We start from the raw sequence: 23583 nt of genomic DNA, 5'->3' as shown, positions 1-23583 counted from the left end.
TGGGGCCATCATAATGATAAATATTTTATCAATGTCGTCTATTTATTTTGATAGATAATTTTAAGGCATGAGTCCAAAATGAGACAGATTTGCATCTCAGGTGGACCACACTAAGGGAAACAGTGGTGATTAAATGCCCACCATTAAAAACAGTGGTATGGCCCACCACCAGATTTTTGGATCTGGCTAACTTTTAGAACATTATCTTATTGTGGCCTTTCAAAACAGATGGTAGGAGTGGATTTGTGACGTACATCTCTATCATGCAAAAAACCACACTGATTGGATAATCCAATCCATCCTTGATTTGGCATCTTTGAGTTCATTCACTTTTACATGCCTTAATTACTGTATGTCAACTTCATTGGTAATATATAAACTCATTTTAGTTGTTATTAAAGTGATTTTTTATGGCCTTACATGCTTTTTTTGTCCCATTAAATGAAAACTTATTATGTAATGTATTTTTTTTGCAATTTTTTTTATTCCTGAATATGTAAATATGTGTATTCATGTATGTCCTAAAGTTTCACTGAAAAATTCCATCATTTTCTCCATGTTTCCCCATTTTTTCTTGCATTTCCGGTTATCGGCGATATTATCGGCGATAACGATATTATATCTTTATCTCTGGCCAGCGAAACTTGTAGCGATACCGACAACTCGAACACTGGGATCACCTTAATCAAGTTAGCCCTTGCAAATCTGCCAATGTTCTCTCCATGTTCCAATATCCATTCTCAATAAAAGGCTTGAAAGAATCCAAAGGAGTATCCTTTGGAAGGTTACAAGAGGAAGGCATATGTTCCGCCCTGTGGAGTGAGGGAGGGGAGCAGGGTATGCAAGCCAATAAAACAAGGCAGAGCGGTTGGCTAAAATCTTGAAAGCTGTGAATATGGATCTTTTGGAAATTTGCTTTGGAGATTTGTGCAAGAAGAATGAACCTTATGGTAGCAGGTGATTGCAAACAATTATGTGGTCCATCGAGGTGGGTGGTATATTAAGGAATCATCCATATAGAGAGCATCACGAGTTTTGTAGTGTAGTGTTTAGGGAAAGTTTTTCGATAAGGGGACTGTGTTTAGCATTGGTGGTGGTTCGTGGACAAGCTTTTTGCGGGATGTACAGTGGGGATAGATTTCTTAGTCATTATTTTTCTCACCTTTTTTCCCATCTCGACGGGTAAAGAATCCATGGTATCTCACCTTTTCACCATAAATGAAAATAGAATATGTGGGCCCAACTTTCAAAATTGATGTAGATGACGAAGAAATCGAGGAATTACTTAACTTTATGGTGTGACTGAGGAGTTCTTCAATAGGGGAGAGCCTGTTTAAGAAAAATTAGCATCAGAGACCGATCTTCATTTCCACAACTTTTGATGCAAGACAATTAACCACTTGCTCTAAAAGCTCGAACTGGTAGAGCATGGCGAATTAATCCCCTTATCTCATAGCACATGCCCCACATCACGTGGGTTAGGACCTTGGCCAAACCCCCCTCTCACAGGTGGGGCCCGCCTCACACGGGCCACCCACCCCGAGTGTGCCCCTGCATCCCACAGGTAACCCCGCTCGAGCCTGGTGTGAAAATGCCCCTGTATCAATCACCCCCAGTGAGGAGTCTCAAATACGAGACCTCCCGATTTGATATCAATTTGATGCAGGACAATTAACCACTTGTTCTAAAAGCTCGAACTGACAGTGTCACGCCCTGAAAATCGGGGTTCGAGCATAAACTCAACCCACGAGTTCCAACGCATCACTTATGCAACATAGATAATGATGATTAAATGTTGTCTGTGTTAGTGCATTAATCATGAGTGAGATTATACCAAAACAGTAATTCATACTCCAGATCAATTCATATAACGAAAGCGGAAGACTGAAAATTGTATATAAACGTGTATGAGCCCAAAGGATCACGATCAGTATCTAGAGTATGAATACATCACTAAGTCACCATATACATGTAATTGTTCAAAAAAGAAAAAAAATCAAATGTCCAAAATAGTTCAACTACAATAATAAACCCTGTAGCCCCGTCGGTCTGGATGGCCTAAACGAAACCACCGAAGAATTGCATATATGAGAACTCATCCTAATCGTCGTAGTAATCGGGCTCCGCCTCCTGAGTCATATCGTCATCTGCAACTAAAACAGAGTCTGGTGGGTGTTCAGAACACCGTCCCAGAACGTGGGAGTGAGTGATCAACTCAGTGGGATCATAGAGCAAAGGTTAACGTGTTATCAATTCAGTCAAGCAGTAATGATAAAGCAGACATATCAGACATTCCTAGATACTCTTATTAATGCAAGGATAAAATGTAAGCATGATGCATGCCCTCGCCTACACTTCCTCGTGTGACACCATCTTACGGTCGCGGCATGCTTTCTTCCCTCTGTGCTCTTCAACCCGGGGCACATGCAGTGCGATGGAATGAGCGTGATTACCGAGTTATTATTAGTCCCTTTCATACAGCAGGATTGGGAAGCTAAGGTACCTCCCTTATATAAATTTCCAAACAATGATCCATTTTAGGGTCGTCAATCCTAGTAAATCTGATACAATGTTACGGTTCTAGGTCGCTGCAAAGGGCCCGTCACCTTATCAGTGCAGGCTTAGTGTACTCTTGTTGCTACGTAAGGGCTCGTCGCCTCTACGCAGTCTTAGTGTACGCTCGAGGTCACTACAAAGGGCTCGTCACCTTATTAGTGTAGGCCGACAGCTCGAATACAGTGTCCCATACCACCGTATTCGGCTCACGAGTCTGGGTTGCTCACTGGTCACTACAGGGAGGCTCGTCACCCCAGCTTAGGCCGACAGCTCGACCACGGTATCCCATACCACCATGCCCGGCTCATGAGTCTTAGCGGATCAAGGTACCAAGGTTTAAAAGGGTTTTCACTGGTGAGTTTGGTACCTTAGATTCAAGCAGTAGCGTCCATACATGGTGAACATACATCAGGTCAATTGGGTTACTTGACGAGCTCGATTAGTACGAGCATACGTTGAGTTGATCGACATGAAGTGCGTAAGCACTCCGTGTGGCCTAACCACTACCGACATCCCAAGAACGGCTCGGATTCATCGATCACATCCTATGTGGCGAAACAACCTCAGCCACCTATTCAAAGCCTGTTATCGATTGCCTGGACTATTCCGTAGTCCCAAACACATTCAATTATAACAGATAATTATACAAGCTAATCAGAACAGTAATGGATCAACAATTCCAATCATACAAGCATGTAAGCATTTGATGGATTTCAACTTAAACATGAATTCACACAAATGCAGTTCCTAAGTAAAACAGACAAAGAATGTAAGTTACATGGAGGAAATCATACACATCGTTAAGATAATTGAGAATCTCTTCTCAACGCCCATATAACGTATAATTTATTACACACTTATTCATTCAGACATTTCTACAAACACTTAGACTACACATTCCAATATACATGACGTATGTTGGTGATAGCACGTCTTAGGGCAAATCCTTTCGCTAAGGAGTTGGTACACATACAACTAGCACAAACACACGACAATTAATCATGGCAAGCACACGTTCAAATTTCATACGCATACGATACTTTCTACATATACATGGAACACACTAAACTCAATATAGTTCATATATATTAGTAACGCGATACAAACATCGCATTTGGCATGTGAAATTGCACCCACATCAGTAATAAACCATTAACCGACATTGAAAGCCTTGAAAACCATAACCTATACGTTTATAGTCCGCACCTTTCGCCAATAGACTCGTAGCGAACTCAGTTTTAAAGCTAAGTCTTTGTCTATGGCAAATTGACAACCTATAACATAAATTAGATTAGCTATTTCATAACTTACACTATCTGAAACCCTAAAACAGATTAGGGTTAGGTTTTCTTACCTAAGAACGGAATCGGAATCGCCTGTACAACAATACAGGAGTGGCGGTTGAGTGCGTGGAGTAGCGGGATCGAATCCCAGGAAGAATCTCTAACTCTCACTCTCACTCTCACTTTCTCTCTTTTCCCTTCTCTTTCTCTTCTCTCTCTCCTAGGGTTTTATCAAATTCGTATGGGGTGAGAGGGAGAGGGTTTAAGGTCCTTATATAGGCCCAGGTTTGATGGGAATGGCGCCAGGGCAAAGGTATACTTAGGTTATATCCAAATACGGACTATTCCAGTCCAACGGAGCACTTCTGGTGGCTCCTTTTCCACGTGCGGTCGGACTTAAGCTCCCTGACCATGGATCTAGGTTAGGCTGAGTTTTCGTTCCGATCGGATTTACAGATCAGCCGTGGCGGACCAGTTTCAGTTCAACGGTCACGGTCACTCGATCAGAGTCACAAGTACACCTACATGTGTGGAACATTTCTCCTGAGCCGAGGGTGTATTTGGGTCAGATTCTGACGGTCTGAATCCTTATATTTGGCTCGCAAGCGACACGACTCAGATTACTTAAGTTTGGATTTTATTTCTAAATATTTTCACGTTTCTCACACACTTTGCTCCGGGCTCAAGTTGTGTAGTTTTAGACACAATTAAGACTTGATTTTCGAAGGGGTTGTCAAGTCTAGTAATGCGGTCATAATTGTATAGTTTCGGGGTAATCGAACTTTCGACGTGCGGTTTAGGTCCGATACGGAGTTTCGGTGTGCTCCCGAGAGCAACTGGGTTTTGAGATGGATTCTAGATTTCAGGGTAATGTAGCGTCAATGATTCTGCACATTTTTGGTCTTGCAGATCATATTTAAAGCGATTAGTGCTAATTTCATAAGCACTCTAGTTTAGCACTTGCTAGCATTAACCTAATTTTCTAAAGGTTTTGGTCCTGGGTAATTTCTGCCTGAGGTGGTACTCGGGTCTTTATACGGGTTTTTCCGAGACGTTAAAGACAGAGCATAACGAATTAATACCTTTATCTCATAGCCCAGGCCCCACATCGCATGGGTTAGGACCTCAGCCGAACCCCCCTTGTGGGCCCCAAATCACATGGGTACCGCTTCACACGAGTCACCCGCCCCTCACAAGTGGGGCCCACCTCACATGGGCCACCCACCTCTAGTGTGCCCCTGCATTCTACAGGCAACTCCACTCGAGCCCGGTGTGAAAATGCCCCTCCATTAACTTTCCTAAAAAACCGTGGATATGAATGTCACCTTAAAAAAAACATGTTAAATCAATTTCCTCCATGATGGAAGAAATAAGACCATTTGGTGCTGCTCCTTCACTCCATACTCTGCAAGTGCAATGACCAAATCTCTCCTTCCACCATCCAAGCAGCTGAGATTCATCTCCTATCAACCCTCAAAACCTTCCAAAACCTTCCAACCATCTCCATTCTACAACCCAAAGAAGTTATGCTGTTTTTCTTTTCTTTTTGTTTCTGGGTTGAAAAGGAGGTGGTGCATGTTATAAAATGGTCAATGCTTGTGCGATTGGGATGGGGTTTGCATCCATATGAAGCGGTGGTCTGCGATGTTAACATTTGGGGATTTTTGGTTTGTCTGTGAAGATTATTTTTTTTTTGGCACAAATTGGAGACGCTGTCTTTTTTCTTTTTTTTCTTTTTTTTCCTTTCACCAATGGTGGATGTGTTTGCAGATGGAAGTGGTTGTTAATTTTCCTTTTTATCCGAAAGAAGACATTGAGATCTGGATGTGTATGTTGCTTGAAATGGTTTTTTCTTTTTATCAATTTTCCACCCAGATCAGTTGAAATCTGGATATGTTTGTTCATCTTTCTTCTTATTTTCTTTTTCATTTCCTTGCTTTATTTTATGATGGATCTGAGTGGATGTCTCTCTCAAATCAGTGCAGATATCTAAACAAATCCGGTACTGTTTAAATTTTGAAATGGGTTTACCCGTTTTTGTTCAGATGTCCCTTTCTCAACATTTTGGAATCTCCTGATGTGGTAGCTACCCATCAATATTTATTACTCTTCAAAAAAAAGGAAGAAGAAGAAGAAGAAGAAGTAGAAATAGCTACCTGTCAATAACTTCTTTAACTTTCAGCTTGTTTGGTGTATTTTCTGTTTTTCCAATCACCCATTGCATCTGTAATTGGTAATGAAGTTTGCAGGTGTAGTGCAACCATGTAACTAGTAGTGTTGTTGGCGCGTCCGTGCGCATGTGCCACACCATTTAAAAAAAGTTGCTCCATGCTGCTGGTATTGTTTTGTACAGGTTAGGCATATAATAAGTTAATCACAGCAGTCTTGTTGCTTATGTTCTCAACATGTCGTAAGTCATAACAGTTGTAGCTCTATCTTTCTAGAAAAAAAGAAAAGAAAAAAAAGAACAAAGTTGTAGATGTAGTCAGCATCGATGTTGCTTTCCTTTGCCACAGGGCTACAACATGGGTTCATTCGACCCAAACCTGGACTCAACGTGAGTTCCGGTTTTCAGGGTTCTCAGGTCGGGTTAGGGTTGGAAAACTCCAACCTGATTTGAAATTAGGTTGGGTTTAGGTTGGGCAAATTCAGGTGTTGTTAGATTTGGTTCAAAATAATCACATGCATTTGGGTTGGGTTGAGTTGGGTCAGATCAGTCAGTTTAGGGTTGAGTATAGAGGAATTTGGGTTGGGGACCTTGGGTTGGAATCCAGGTTGGGCTTGGGAATGACTCCCAACCGACCCAACCTGCCTGAGTTGCATCCCTACTATACTGTATCAGGAGCAGCATTTAGTGTTGGATCCATTTATTGTATTTGGCAGAATTTGGTGGAATGCAGCAGCAGCATAATTTGGTTGCTGATGTTGAGTTATTGCAGACCACTGGTTCTGTTTTCACAAGCAATGTTTATTTGTAGGGAATCATAACAAATTGCAGATAGGGGGAAGTAATGCAGAATCCATGAAAATTTGCACAATGGTTGCTGATGTTGTTAAATATGCTCGAGTTATTGCAGACCACTGGTTCTGTTTTCACAATCAAAGCTTATTTGTAGGGAATCGAAACAAATTGCAGATAGGGGGAAGTAATGCAGAATCTATGAAAAACTGCACAATGGATGTTCAAATCAGAATGTGCAGTTTTCCACTTCCTGAATGTTCCAGATTACTTTTCAGTACCCACGTTTGAGTTTTCCTTCATCCAAACACAACCTTAGGGGAGTTTGGAGTAGAGCAGTCAGCCTAATATGTTTGATTTGTTGTATAAGGGTCCTCCTAGGGTGATAGCCTTCGCTTGGCTTGCGGCCAAGGACATATGATTACTTAAGAAGCCAACAGATGATGATCGTGGACATTTGCATCCTTCGCCTTAAGGATGCAGAATAAATGGGTCAGGTGTTATACATTGTGAGTTTGCTAGTTTTATCTAGGTGTGCACTTTCTGTCTGTTTGGTTTGCCTGGGTTACACCAGGCATGGTTGGAACCTTTGTTGAAGCTCGGAATGGGGAAAGCGCAAATCCAAAAATGGAAACCTTTGCGGAGGCTGACCTTGTTTGCTGGTATCTGGTCAATGTGGGAGGAGAGGAACAACTGGACTTATGTAACTAGGAAATAGAGATGAAATATTCCGAATGGCAAAGGGGAATGTTATATCTTGGGATGGGGGCACAAAGTTTTGTAGGGTTGTAGTAGGGATCTTTTAGTTGATAGGTGTCTTTACTATGATATTTCATCGTCTGCTCCCTTCCCCATTGTAAATCAGGCCCTGTCTTTTGGGTTTTGCTGTTCTGTTGGTTTCTTTTGAGTAAATTATTTTAAAATTAATAATAATAATCCTCCATAATCACCATATTGAACAGACCTTTGTTTGGAAGACTTAAAATTGTTCTACACTCCTTGTCTAACTGATCCTTCTACGAAGTTCGGCTTTCTTATATGTACTTGTCTGGTAATTGTAGTTTTGTTACTGTCATTCCCTGATCGAATGAGTTCAAGGATAAGAGATCCTTTCCCTCAGACTCGCTCTTAATTTATCAATGCTTTGAACTCTAGTCCAACTAGCTATTTAGAATTTGGAGCGACGTGGACTAGTTAGATTGCAAAACCAAATCGTGAATTTTGTTGAGGAAACGTTTTAACATGATTATGCTCTCACTCCTCAAGATTTCTTGCCATACCCAGATCATGAGTTTTAGATGTACCATACCTAGTCCTTGCTGTATCAATCCTTGTACCCATACTAAGGTAACAAAGTTCTGATTTGTAAGAAGGGATGTCTCTGTACAAAAACATGGAATTGTGTTTGCTGTTTCATAGTGCAGCTTTCTTATGCTTTTTCTTTGTATTGTATATTTAACTTCCTTACACAAGTGTAACATAGTCTTTGTGCTTAATCTACATAGTCGCTTGTGGTTTTACATTTCTGTTTAATGCCCATCTTTTCTCCCATGATAAAATTCATTTTTCAAAAGAAAAAAAAAAACATGGTCGAGTGCATGACAAATTGACAATTGTGGACTATTCAAATCAGGATCATCGCAGAATCTCAGATAACAACAACAGTTCCACTGTATGTGAGGCTTATTATTTATTCAAATGGTCTGGGAATCAGCTATCTTTAGAAAACCTATCTTAGTCAATTGATCTGTTTTCTTCCTTTTTGGGGGGAAAGAGTTAGGTGCCTTGTACATAGTTGAGTTATGAAACACATTTTCATGAGGTATGTTGTGGGAGTGGATAATGAACCAGCAGTTGGTTCTTTGAATTCAGTTGGCAGTACGATAATCTTGCTTGTTGATACACCCGAGATATTGACATGACTTAATTTTGGCCTGGGTTGGATGTTGATGCGACAAGAGAGCAATGGACAACATTGCTGTGCATATCTAGCTGGTTTATTATCATTGTCATCATTGTCATCACCTTAGCCTTCTCCCATCAATTTGGGTTGGCTTCTAAAGGGTTGATTAGCAAAAGCTTTATGATTGGCTGCCGCCAGGCATCAACCTTCCTTGGCTACCCACTTGGGCTCTTGGTAATTGGCCATGGGACATGGGAAAGGCTCGCAAATACACTCGCATGCCAACATGGTGCCTAATGCAATCTGCAAGCAATAATGATCATAAGAAGCGTGTGTTGAAGATGTGGGCCTGACAAACCCAATTTGCGACTATTTTGGCCGATGTAATGATCCTCCCTGGAGTCGTGTTTAGAGATTTATAGAAGAGATGGATCCCATGTGTGGTTGTAGCTGGGTTCTTTGGAGTCTTTGTTTAGTAAAGATTTCAAGGGATTTTGTTAGGATTCAAGAGTTATGTCTCTTTGGTTGTCATTACTAATAGTTTCCAATCATTAGGAGTCCTATTTGTCAGTAAGTCATTGCTGGTTTCTATGTTGGGAGCTTTGTGTCTTGACTCTTGAGGGATCTTTAATAAGATATATTAAATAAGAAAGAGATAAACATAATTGTTAAACCATAATACTACATTGTGGAAACTATGACTTGTCTATTTCATTGAGAATTATAAGAATATATAAAAGAGGTGGAAGATCTGTGAGAGATTTCTAAAAATCCTAGAGATCTTAACAAATATACTTCTTAACTAAAAATGGAATTTTTTGGGGGAACATTAACTAAAAAGGGAATATCCTAATCTACTCTTGCATCTCCCCTCAAACTCAAGGTGCTCTAAAAGGATTAACTTAAGTTTGAAAAGGTATAGTGAACGTTTATTAAAAAAATAAAAGTAAAATTCTACGGTAACATAATGATGAAACGACAAGTAGCATGAGGTGAGTATGCACTTTGGATGACTTCTAGAATGTGAACGATTGGAACTTCAAATGATTGGCGAATGATCTACTGGTACTTCCGGTGCTCGGGATTTCAACCACTGCCTTCTGGTGGATACAACACTTCCGGTAGTTGAGAGTTCAACCGCCATTCTTTTGATAGCTCTAGATGTTTTGATTGCAAAGAAAAAAAAAAGGGTTTGGTTCAAAAAGCTTGACAGGATGACAAGTCTTATCCAAAAGCCCGACACAGTAACAAGTCTGGTCCAAAAGCCCACCATAGACGCGAAGCACATCTTGTCAAAAGGCGTGGTATGAGGAAGATATCTCGTTGAAGCTGTACGGAGCAAAGAGAAGACAATGCTATCAAATGACCACTGAAATCAAACTGAAGGTGCACGAACTCAGGTGCGCACACAAAGCATCAAGAGCGGGTGTTGAAACCGTTCAAGGGGGTTGATTGTAGGGGAGAGCAAAATGAGTGTCGCTGCAAGTCAGGATTGTCTGATAAGCAAATTTATTGCCGAAGACGATAAAATTGTTGAATCTAGTCACAACATCAAATTCTGATGATTGCAATGGTTAGCTGAGTGCGGCATGTAACGCCAGGGTGATTGTAATGGGTTCTCAGTGACTGTGGGTGCGACTATGGTTGCCAGATTTGAGGGCTTTGGTTGTCAGATCAGAGGATAGCGATGGAGATTGAGGCCGATGTTGTTGGATGGTGGGTTTGAACAAAATTTAGTGTTGTTGGCTGAGGCAGACGAAAATGGGGGCTGATTGGAGACAACAAGGGGAAACATGGTAGTCGATCCGGAGGGCCGACACCCAAGGTATTAAAAGATGGTCACATAACAGTTTTAAACAATGGGAACCATTGCGCGTTAACGCCCCCTAACGGTCGGATACAAGGCTAATGAAGTTTTTTTTTTTTTTTTTTCCCTTTAGAAAAAGACCTATTATTGAATACCTTGTTGACGATAGACGTAGGGGCTAAATGGTGAGTTTGCAACTTCTGGGTGATGACAAAAACAATGAAGATGGGGTTGCATCTGTTGAGATTTGGTAGCGTACAAGTTGTAGCGGCAGCAAGATCGACTAAAAACAATGATGGGGTGAGGTGATGGGTTTAAAGATGGATTTTGGGCGCCGTAGCCAGATGGGTTTGGGATTTATGTGGCAATTGGTTTTGTTGGTGGCATGTTACTGTAGGTAGTGTTTTCAACAGTGGTAGTATTGGTTGATACTATCAATATCTACAGTGTTAATATGAAACTGGGCCATACTTGGGATACTTTCTAGTATTGGTTGATATATCGCAATGCATCAACGATATATCGATATATTGCGATATTATGAAAATATCATTGCTGTAAGTTCCTTTTTGGAAAATTTGTAAAATTCACCAAAAAACATCAATTTATCGTGATCATTGCAATGTATCAATGATATATTGATATATTGCGATATTGTGAAAATATCATTGTTATAAGTTCCCCTTTCAAAAAGATTGAAAATTTTGTCAAAATTCCACAAAAATCGATTTTTGTTGATTTTTGTTGATTTTATTTTTATTTTTATTATTATTATTTTTTTTAATGAGATTACGTTGCTAAGGGAATTTTTATCATACTTTTCTTTTATTTGTAGAGAAAAGGGGATTTGAGTGTGGAAATTGATTGGAGAGCGTATGATACCAGAAAACCAATGAGTAAATTTTTGCTAATTTAAACTGTCTTCTCTTATTTAAATTGCTTGAAATCTTGTGGAATAAAGTTAGTAATCCGTGATTTTGCATGCCCAATAATGGATTTTGACCTTCGATTTTCGAATTTGGGAAAAATGATGGATTTTAGGGAATCCTGATTTCAACTATTTAACTTGCAATTAGAGTGTGGAAAAATCATGTGAGAGTGCTTGGAGACTTATTTGCAGACTGACAGAACTTTTTTGAAGTTTTGAAAAAAATATTTTTTTAATTAAAAATATTCAAAATAAATAAAAATATTTTTTTGAAAAAAAATAATTACATTGACCACTTGTTATTTATACCTTATATTTATGTATTTATGAATCAATGCTGATTTTAATATCAACCACACTTATTTATTTTCAAAATTAAAATTTATTTTTAAAAAATATAAGAAATAATTTTATTTTTTTAAAAGTAAATGCACTATACATTGTATTACAAATTTGGCTTTTGAATCTATTGATTGTGTTTTCATTCATCTTCTATGATTTATAAATTATATGAACTGATTTTAAATATAGTTGCATTACTTCTGTTAGATAACGCATAGTTTAGGACCCTATACAAAGGAAACTTAATATGTATACTTCTTTTTTGTGACCTTTTGAGTTCTAAGTGTGTTAATGTTTTTTTTTTTTATTATTTTATTTTAATTTTAATTTTTTTATAGCATCCCCTAAAGTTTCATTGAAAAATTCGACCAATTGCCCAATGTTTCCAAACAAAAGTAATTCATTACACGATACACGTTATGCCCTATATGTTTTTGTATCCCAAGGGTGTGAGACATGCGTTAATACTGTACTGAAAACACTAATAACAGGACATACCCTTAAATCTGATGACAACAGAGAATCATGGGCCCTGGTGACTGGACGGTGTGCGATAGGAAGTATCCCTCGAGCAGTAGTGATAGCTATTATTGTGGCATGCAAGAGAAACCTGCCCTTGAGCGGCAGAGATGGCTCGCAGGAGGGTGCGAGCAGACTGGGCGCATGCCAGAATCAATGGCGTTGTCGTAGACGATGATGGGTTTCGAGCTGCAACTATCAACAGTCGATGGCTAAGATGGGCAATGGTGGACAAACGAAAGATGCAGTGATGGTTTGGGTTTCCAATAGGGGGTAGAAGCGTCAAAATTCTGTAGGTTGTAGCTATAGGTTTGGGTGGGGACACAGATCTAAAAACAGACAACAGATTGGAGTGCAGGGCTGCTAGCAATGGCAGAGATGCTGTCAACGAGTGGTCATGGTCAGGATCATTGATGCGTAGTGACGATGGTGATGAAATGGCATTAGAATTGATACTTGTTTGATACCGTGTTAAACAACAAGAGACTACATATTAGAAACTGTAACTTATTTATTTTATTAAGAATTAGGAGAATATATAAAAGATGTGGGAGATTTGTGAGAGATCTTAACAGATATACTTCTTAACGAAAAAGGGAATATCCTAATCTAGGAAGACTACCCTAATCTACTTTAACAATAAGAAGCATTAGAGAATAAAGGGGAGGGAGAGATTCAGATCGATATGCATGGTATTTCAGGATTTTTCCTTCGCTAAAGGCTATTAGAGCTTATATGTGGGTGCTAGATGGTCATGATATCCTGTGTGTCCAAAGGCGATCTAGCCTTCTTTGTCCTTCTTGTTTGTACAAAATCCTTCCACCGTACTTTAATACCAAAATTGGTATTGGAGCAAGTTCTTCCATGGTCTTGATTGAGAATGGCAAGAACAAGTGGAATGTCTTGGAGGAAGTGGTTAGGGGACGAGACCAATTAGGAGCTATTCGAGAGATCTTGAATGGATTGGATAAGTTGACATCATCTGAGTTTCCTTGTTCATGAGAAGGTTTCAACAGTATGAAATTGGTATGGAGCAAGTTCATCCATTGTCTTTTTTTGAGAATGGCGAGAACAAGTGGAATGTCTTGGAGGAAGTGGTTAGGGGACGAGACCAATTAGGAGCTATTCGAGAGATCTTGAATGGATTGGATAAGTTGACGTCATCTGAGTCTCCTTGTTCATGAGAAGGTTTCAACATTATGAAATTCCAAGGTAGAGATTCAGTTGGTGTTTAATTCAATCAACGGTAGGAGAGGTGACCTGTTAGAAAGTCATGGTTACAACTACATATTTGACGTTTAGATGCTTGAATTCTACAAAGTTTTGCAGTTGGAGAACTTTTTGGATTGGTCGGCGAATGTAGTGCGATTTTTCGAATGTAAGGAGATGACGGACCATAAGAAAGTTTAAGTTCACGATGACCTGATTCTGGGGTTATCATGCATTTATGTGGTGAGCCCCAACTCCATAAGCCTCGCGAGCAAATCAGGAAGTTGAAGCTGGAAAGTTGGAAGGAGAGGAAGGATGTGATGCGATGAAAGTTCTTGCCCTTGGATTTTGATCAAGAATTCTATCAAAAGTTCCATTATATCTGTTAGAGACATAAAAGGTTATACCGCATTCTTTCGCCTTATCATCCGCAACGGCCTTAGGGCCTGTTTGTTTTACCAATTAGCCCGGTAATGTAAAGGAAATATGTCATCATTACGATTTTACTACTACCAAACCAAACACCAGAGTTATTGGTCAAATGCGGATGTATTTAGGATACGGGTAAAGAAATTTGTAATCATTGCACTTTTTCATCGTATTACCATAAAAATCTCCAATCCAAATAGCAACATTAGTTTATTTTGGTGACGATTTGACATTGAAGTGATGTACAAATGCGATCATTATGTTTTTACTGCAAATAAACCAAACACGAGAATCAGTAGTCAAATGCAACTATTGTCAGGAGATAGGTAAAGTAATTTTTAGTCATTACCCATTTCATTTACATTATTGTGGTAATCGGTGAAACAAACAGGCCATTAGCAAATCGATAGGCCAATTATTTGTAAGGTACATTTGTAGGTTGAGTTTCATGATCTAGTGAGGATTTTGGTGGCAATGGCTTGCTTGGTGTGAAGGCTTACAAATTTGCATTGAAGGTCGAAGAACGCATAAGAAGCATGTTGGTAGCTTGAAATCCTCTCATAAGTTCCTAAATGGAAGTCTGAAAGAAACTCTTTCGGATCTAACCACACCAAACCCTAAAAAGGGGATGGAGGAAAAGCAAAGGAACTGAACCAAAAGGTACATTTGATAGGGATGAAACTAGAGGCTAGAAGTGTTTCAAATTTGGATTATTCCTTTTAAGTGTCTGAAGAGGAAATTCAAAGGAAAAGCTCAATTCTCAAGGAACAAGAAAGAGGATGAATGCAACAAAGGAAATCAAGATAGTGGTAGCAATAGACGGACAATTATGGTGGAATCCGAACATGTAATGCTAGATCTCTTTGTATGACTAGTATTGTGGCCACCAATATCTTTAGAGGAAGAAATTTGGAATACCGAAACCTCCACAAAAACCTTACATATTGAAAATGAGAGCACACAAGTTGGTGATTGACACCAGCTGCTAAGGGTCAAAGGTGATGTTGGAGAAATTGTGTGTGTGTGTATATATATATATATATAGTTAAGAGGCATTGCCAACCATATCAAGCGGCCTGGTTTCAGAATGGGAATAAAATCAAGCTAATATACCATTGCTTGATTTTCTTTCCATTGAAGATGAGTTCCACATCGAGGTTCGATGTATCGTGGTTTTGATGGATGTGTATGATATATTACTAGGAAGGACATGGCATCATGTTGGGGACCCTATAATATCTGTAAAAGGAAATTCCTACACGATTAAGATGGATGGAAAGACATTTGTTTTACATCCTAAGCTGATCAAGGGAATGGATCGGATATCAGGGAAGAGAAGCAAAGAGATTAAATCATTGAGGCTGATTGACACTTGTCCCCCATGTAAGAAGATATATATATATTTTTTTAAATGACCAGGTTGAATCCCTTCCAATAAGTGGAGAATGATGAAAGCAAGAGCGATTGCAAGAAGTGTGCAATGAAAACGTACACCCCAAAAACCCAATTTGTCGGTCATGTGGCGAATTCAGTAGGCCCATATCTGGACTGTGTGTAGAGATTTTTAAGGAGACATGATCCCATGTGTGGTTATAGCTTCATTCTTTGAAGTTTTTATTTAGTACAGCTTTTGGGGGATTCTTTTTAGGGGTACAAAATTGGAAGGAATGTCTCTTTAGGCATCTTTAGTAATGATTTCAAGCGTAAGGAGCCCTTATGTATGATTTAGTCGTTACTTGTATATTTTGCGACAATATTTGTGTCTTGAGTGATCTTTAATAAGATAAATTAAATAAGAAAGAGATAAACATAAGAGAATAAAAGGAAGGGAGAGATTTAGGTCCATGTGTGTGGTATTTTGTGGGTTTTTTAATCTTATCATAGAATAATAGTCTACTTGATGACCATGGTGTGCCATAACAGCAGTTACGTAAAGGTAACAGTGGCAACTGTTACATATTATGGGATCGTAAATGTAACCCCCCGGAACTTGCTACCCCAATATAGCAACCCAAGTCCCGAGTTCGCAAGCGTTAACTAAAGTACGAGCAGCATGTGGGGCGGATTTCCCACATGTTTACATGGTACGGTTAGCATTTGGCTCAAAATCCACAATCAAAGTCGCACACAATAACACAATGGTAAACAAAAGGCGGGTATAAACATAACCAGACCAAAATCAGCATAAGTCATCATCCAAATAGGTATAAAAGTCAAATCCCATAACCGAGGATGTACAACAATGTCCAAAATAAAGAGAGTATAAGGCGACAAAAAGAAAAAGAAGAGAGCCCCACAACTCTCAACTTGGCCCTACGCACCTAGTTGCACTCTCCAAGCGCCTCGTCCTATTCCGAGGCCACCTGTATGCGTCAAATAGAAGGCGTCAACTGCCAACATAGTGAAGATACACCCCCAAGATTAAACCCACAATATGTTAGCTAGCATACGTTCACTACAAGTACACTAAGCATCTTATACCTAAGCATGTGATGTCTACGCGTACGAATTCTAAAAATGTTATACTTGGCATGTTATACCTAAGCATGTGATGTCTACGCATACGAATTCTAAACATGTTATACCTCGCATACTAGTACTGAGCATGTTATACCTAGAATGTAACACGAAGCATATTATACTTAGCATCTAACAGACTAACACCAAGCATGTTATCATAGGCATACAAATTCGAAACATGTTATACACTCACAATTATCTTGTTTAGATGCATGAATGCATGAAATGCAATCAGACTAGGGATGCAAATCCAGCTGAAAAGGACACCCATAGTGAACTAGCTAGCCAGTAAAATACTCTCAGGTACACCCATACTGACTAGCCACCGGGTAAAATCCATGCATAAAGGACACCCATGGTAAAATACTATGGTACACCCACAGTGATCAGCTACCTAGTAAAATCCATGTGAAAGGACACCCATAGTGGACGACAGCGCATCTAATAACCTTGAGAGACCCGGTAAAATACTCGTAGGTGCACCCATTGTGACTCGGGAAACCCCGTTTCTTATGCCGCCCACTCAGTAAAGTCCACATGTCATGAATGCGTGATTAGCCCAACCATTATAAGTATGGTTTACATACAATATCAAATAAGCAATCTGATTCATAAATAATATCTTAACGACAAACACAACTGTCAATCATTCCCTCGACTGGTGGCCTTTCTCCTAATGTAACCGGCGAAGGGTCTGAAAAAGAACAGTAACAAGGGTAATTCCCAAGGAACGCCACAGTGGCCTACATTTTATTTGGAATCCACCATAGGTTCTAGAAATTCCCAAGGGACGAGGCCATGTGTCCAGGGCATGCTTCCAACAGCCCTCATCTTTCCAATTCTAAATACAATAATCAACATGGCATATGATAGTCATAGGTAAAAGGGGAAATTGTTCATAATTACACAATTTGATGAGATTAAAACTGATCATAATTTAAATCAACAACACAAGATAGATACAAAAGCAATTATTAAACCAAAATGCTAAGGGAAAGCCTGAGGGTATATCTTCACCTGATTGCTTTTAGGGTTTCTAAGCTACAAGCGCTCTGACATGAATGCCTCACGACATCAACAGGTTTTATGGTTGTCGGCCAAGGGAAATTGCGGAAAACTTAATCCTAGCAACATATCTTGCAATTAGAACTAGAATTAACTTGAATTAGGAATTATTAGTAGAATCCTTCTACTTGATTACCTGAATCGGTTAGCTACGGAGGCGCGGTCCCAGATTCGAGCCCTAATCAGACAATCCAACACCACCATGCCATCACACAACGTGCACATGCGGTTGGGCTAGATCTCTAGACAGCCAGAAAGCCCGAAATCTGACATGCAAGGATCCTAGGGTCACGATTTTGGAAAATCTAAGGAATCCACAAGAAATTCTCGACAATAGCAGCCGACCCGACAAGGATGAGAGAAGAAAATTCACATGCACGGGCTGGAAGGTGCACCACCAGACTAAGACAAGATCTATTTAGCCTACACTCGAGGATTTCTGTGGCCGAAGAGAACAGGGCTGCGTACGAGCAACGGGGAAAGACTCCGAAATGGAAATTGGCCAGCAATGCAAGCCCCAAGCTCTCTCTCTCTCTCTCTCCCATGGCTAAGAACAAGTGAAAATGAAGAACAGGGCAGAAGGAAGGCTTCATATAGCTTCAGCTGATCGGTTGGACGAATTGCTAAGTGACTTAAAAACAAAGACGCAGCCTGACGGTCGTGGGAACCGACAATATACCTGTTGGACAGGCTGAACGTGAATTCTCAGGTTTCCTAAGCTTCTCAGAGGTTGGACCGGTAAGCCAATTGGTCGGATCAACAAAACTTGAAGTCTGCTCACTAAGGGGTCCTTCGCTGTGCTAATGTTCGAGGAATGGTTCGGTGAGGTTTCCTAGGTTGACCCGAGGTTCAAGTGCAAAGTTTGGCGCGACTTCCCATGTGCAAGTGTCTACAGAACATGCCAGATAGACTCAGAGGTTACATAGGAACCTAGGGTTCGGTTAAACGGGTTTTGGTACTGGTTAGGCTATCTACGTATAGGGCCATAGAAACCGAGGATCCGATATGGGTCCCACAGTCGGTACCAAAGAGTTTAGTTAATTGATACGGGACCCGACTGGCTCACCAAAGAGCCTGCTAGGGTTCTAGGGTTTTATAGTTCAGGCTCACTCAAGGTTTCCAGGTCATTTGGGTCTCCAGGGTCAACCATGCTCAAGTTCCTAGATGTCGAGGTCTAGCTAATTCCCTAGATTTCTGGCCCCAAGCACGTGTGAATGCACTTGTGAGTGTGCAATAAATTAGAAAAATCTATTGGTGACGGCCGAGGACATCCAATACTTGAGTATTGGAGGACGGGGCGTCACAATGAAGGTCATAACAGCCATTACAGAAAAAGAAAGAACCTGTAACAGCTCGTTACTTACCCACCCCCCCAAAAAAAAAAAAAAACATAACAGTCCGTTGTGGGGCCGATACAGGTTTTTCGAGTTTTTATCAATAAAAATAAGAGAGACCATAACAGCCGTTACAACCTGTATCGTAAAGATAATTGTGATGGCCGTTATAGCTACCGTTACCGTTATGGAATACCTTGTTGATGACTATGGTCTAACTGAAGTTGTGGTCCTCCATAAAATGGAATGGCGGAACAGGATTCATGTAGCTGACCCCAATTAATTGGGGTAAGGCTTAGAGGAGGATGATCTAAGAATGTCATATGACCATGATAGATTGGAACGGAAATAAACATAACATTTTCATTTCTCTCAGAGAATCTCCTCTTGTAAAGGGTGAAACCCTGACTCCAAGATGTAAACATGCGAGCACAAAGATGATACATCCTTATTCATTCTTCTTCTATTCTTGTTTGTACAAAACCCTTCCACCTACACAAGTCTCACCCAGTACATGCTCACAACCCAACTATAATGCACAAATCCCAAAGGGCAAGCAAGATATGGTCATGGAAGCGCAGCTGCAAGTATACTGCTGAGCATGGTTCACACATGGAGTGTCATGCTTGAGAGGTTGGCTGCGTGAATATGAAGGATGGGGGAAAAAAAAAAGTGAAAGGAAATTTCCTAAAATAAAAGAGTTTCTAAAGGATATTCACGGAGCTCGATAGGTATCATGCACTTGTTTGGAGCCTTGCTTTCCTAACAGGGGGTCTTTGTTTGAATCTCCCTCAACTCTTTCTATTAGGAAAACAGCATGACTTGGGTGATTTGACAGCTGAGTCTTGTACAATCTGAGTTTGCAGGACAATCAGCCTAGAACATTACCAATTCGAGTTGACTCATCTGATTTCTGATTCTTTGAGTTGTTGAACTACGCATATTGCATTAGTGTTACTGTGTGTAGTTGAGACCTTTGGTAATTTGCGAGTATGAGGTTGTCATAGTGGATAGGTTCAATCAACACGTGAAACCGACCAAAACTTTAACATGAAAAAGTGCTCTAGAATTTAACCAAACATTACATAATTGAGTTATATTTTTAAGTGAAATTGGTGAAAGCGGTTGTTTTCTGGTAGGAATATTTCTTTATGCTCACCAGACTACCAGCAATTGCTACTTCTGACATCCTAGACAGTTTAGCTTGAATTCTAGCAGGGCAAGAATCTATTGCCCGATGCCCGACATTGACATACGCATACAACTGTTTCCAATCTCTTGCAGAACGAGCTCGATTATGGCGGAGAGGACACATCAATGTCCCCCAGATTGCAATCTCAACACCAACATTCCCAACCCCCCACACAATCCACAAATTCGACCATCCAAGCATCTTCCGGCTCGTTTGGGCAGGCCATAGCTGGACAGGGCCCGCTCTCCTGGCAATCTGATCAAACCAAGAATTCGGTCTTCTCAAATGCTCTCTCCAGCCCCATTCGTCACAGCCTCCAACCCTTTCACTTAGCCCAGGGTGGTTATTACCCAAATAATGTTTTGCCTGCTGGAAACGGATCGGTGCGGAATCAGGAAATCAATGCCCCTCATCAGACCCGGGATTCCAACTTCCTAAATTCCAACGATGCATCCATGGACATGCATGCAGAAAGCCCCACTCATGAATCTTATTGATGATAAAATAGCAGGCCATCAAACAGTTGCTGCCATCCGTTGGTGCGTATATTCTTAAGAGCCTCTGCAATTCTATTTTCATTGTTTTCTCTGCAACTCCAACCCAAAAGCAATATCTGGAAAAAGAAAAAGAAAGAAAAAAGTTGCTACTCATGGAAATAATCAAGCAGTGCCCATGTCTTGGTGGAGCTTCCAAATGAAACAGAGTCACAACATGGTGACTACAAATCATCCGTCGATTTGTCAGAGGTCCATTCCTGTGATGGTAGGTTTGATATTGTCGACAGTTTCTAGACGGCAGTTTTTCTTTTTTTCTTTAACCCTCTCCTCCTATTTATATATTGAAATGTGTTGCTGCTACTGAGAGTGGAAGACACTGTAGGTAGTAATTTGTTCTTCTTTTTTTCTTTTTTCTTTTTGCGGACTGGCTTTGCTCTTCATATAGACATGTTGTGTATATGCTGTTTTATGTTTGCTTGCTTATATATACATGGATGTGGTGTATATGCTATCTCGTGTTTGCTTGCATTTCATGTAAATGGATTCGCTGCATATGCTCGTGTTTGTTAATGCATATATACATGTATGTGGTGTATGTGCTGTTTTATGTTTGTCTGGTGTGTATAAATACATGGATGTAGTGTATGTGCAACTAGTGCATGGGGCCCACCGTGACGTGTGGGTTGCATCCAACCGGTCTTGAAGGATGGGCTCCAGCATGAAGATGGGATGTCCCAGAGGCAGGAGAAGCGAACTAGAATGTCAGTCCCAATCATACAGAGGGGAACATGCAGAAAATCTGAGCCGCTTATTCAGTGGGCCCGCTGTTGATGTTACCTGATCGGAGAGGACACTGTTAATGTTAACTGCTGGATTTGAGCATAGCTGAGAAGAGCATTGAAGTCTGCTCTTATCTGACCGTTGATATTTTTGTGGGATCCAGCATTTTAAATTGTATTGTGGAGTCACATCCTCGTTGTGGCCCACCTGATGATCAGTTTGGATTGTAAATAGGAAACCTGTAGGCAACTCATTCAAACAATTCGTAGGGACCCCGTACAATAAAAAGCTGTGGGGCCTACCGTGATGTGTGTGACATCCACTCCATCCATCATTTGCCTGCTCGCGTTAGGACGTGGGTGGAAATGGCGGCGATCCAAACTCAAAATGTGCAGCTATAGGGGATGGGAGGTGATGGGGATGCCTGCCATTGAAACCTTCGTGGGGCCTAAAGTTCTGTCTATATGCCATCCAACCCGTTCATGTGGTGAGTCCCTACGGGAAGGGAAAAAACAAATTATGAGCCGTCAAAATTTCGGTGGGCCCCAAGAAGGTATATTCATCTTCACTTCTCCCTGTGGTGTGGCCCACTTGAGTTTTGCATCGGTGTTATTTTTGGGCATGCCACGTGTTAAGGTGGGGCCACAGCTTTCTGTTGCACGAGTAAATTTGCGTCCACGTCGGACAGCCAACCCACCTAGGCTTTGTTTGTGACCCCAAATGAGCTGTAGTTGGATTCGGCCATTGCAGCGCAACTCAAGTGACATGCTGATGAAAAAGGAGCTTTGTTTCAACCAGGCAATTTCACAGGTGGGTCCCACTTGGGCTGTTGAACCAATGGACGAGTGATGCCTAACTCGCCTCCATCGACTGATCTTTAAGTGTTTGAATGGGTCTCTGCTTTCAAGGAGTAAGAATCTATCAAACCTTACACATGACCTACCATGGCCAGCTTCAGCAAATAGAATGCCATCATGTGTTGGCACACTTGTACAGTAGTCAAAGAAGGTATTCATTCAGAGGGCATAGAAGATAAAACGTGGGAATCTAAAACGCAAATGGCATTAGAGTTGTACACACAACTGAGACTCTGGAGATAGTTGTCTTTTCAGTGACGCTTAGACGTACACCTGACCACAACCTGGAAACGGTCATCCTCCTAGTGACACTTGGCTAGAAGTTATAGGCTGCACAATAATGCTAAGGTGGTGATATCCGATAACACGTGGCCAAAACTAATTGGCCACACGTAGTAGTGGATTCCTAAGTGATGCATCAAGAAGATAAAACAGTCTGAAATAAAAGCAGTAGTATACACGATAACACAATGATTAACTGGCTTTTTTTTTAGAATAAATGATTAACTGGCTTTTTTTTTAGAATAGAAGTATATCGAGCCAAGGTGGCTATTGATCAGACCATCAATCTTGGAGGCCAAGGGACTATACACAAGGCTACTGCCTGATCTAAGCTTGTAAAAGCAGCGTATAATGAAAAACTACGGGCCTTGGCCAATCCAATCAAATAAAGCTTTTATTCATCTCAACGATGTTTATCAATTCTTTTTGTCCATAAACATCTATCTTAGCTTGCCTAGTTTAGCCTCTTCACTTTCATGCTGCACGATTTTAGATTGATTAGCTGGTTTGCTATTGTCTAGCGCATCACTACAACTGAGTTAGAATTATTTTAGTTCTATCCACAACCTTGTCATTGGACCCAAAATCTTTAAGTCCTTAGTGAATCCTTAGGCCATAACTTGTTGGCCGAATCACAATTGCGATTGTTTCATGATTTTGTTTAGACCGTTGTCTCACAACCATCTAAGTCCAAAAGACTATCAACTATCCACGGCTGCTTCTCCCGCTCAAATTGTCATTAATAATTTTTATGCTTTATTTGCTTTTCTGCTAATTGAACTGAATTCTCATTCAATACTTGGGCTTATGTTTATTGTCATTTTTTGAATGTTTATTTCATTAGGCAATCGGTGACTAATTTGTCAAGCCAATCTTCGTTCTTAAATCACTGTAGGTAAAATGAATTCATCTGAAAGACTGACTTTTCGTTCTTAAATCATCGGATTCATTGTCAATCGGTAATTAAGCAGTCAGGCCAATCTTCATAGGTCTTAATTCGGCTTTTGGTGCCCAGGCCATAAGGCATTCAATTTGATTTGAGTCGCAAGCAACTTTGGCACACTTGCATACTTGCACATTTATATTCACAGCACGTGAAAGAGTGTCCGACTTGAAGCCCA

General features: G+C 40.4%; 1 protein-coding gene across 1 annotated transcript in view; it reads left to right on the top strand.

Moving 5' to 3' along the window:
- LOC131254232 (uncharacterized) overlaps nt 1-21138 on the top strand; it is a 30717-nt gene extending 9579 nt beyond the window's left edge. The window contains exon 3 of the mRNA XM_058255231.1: nt 20139-21138. Coding sequence (XP_058111214.1) covers nt 20139-20543 — 405 coding nt within the window. The 3' untranslated portion in view covers nt 20544-21138. The remainder of the gene's footprint in view (nt 1-20138) is intronic.
- Nucleotides 21139-23583: the final 2445 nt, after the last annotated feature.

Source organism: Magnolia sinica, chromosome 1 (genome assembly GCF_029962835.1).
Source record: "Magnolia sinica isolate HGM2019 chromosome 1, MsV1, whole genome shotgun sequence".
Taxonomy (NCBI): Eukaryota; Viridiplantae; Streptophyta; class Magnoliopsida; order Magnoliales; family Magnoliaceae; genus Magnolia; species Magnolia sinica.
This window is presented reverse-complemented; position numbering and strand designations above follow the sequence as displayed.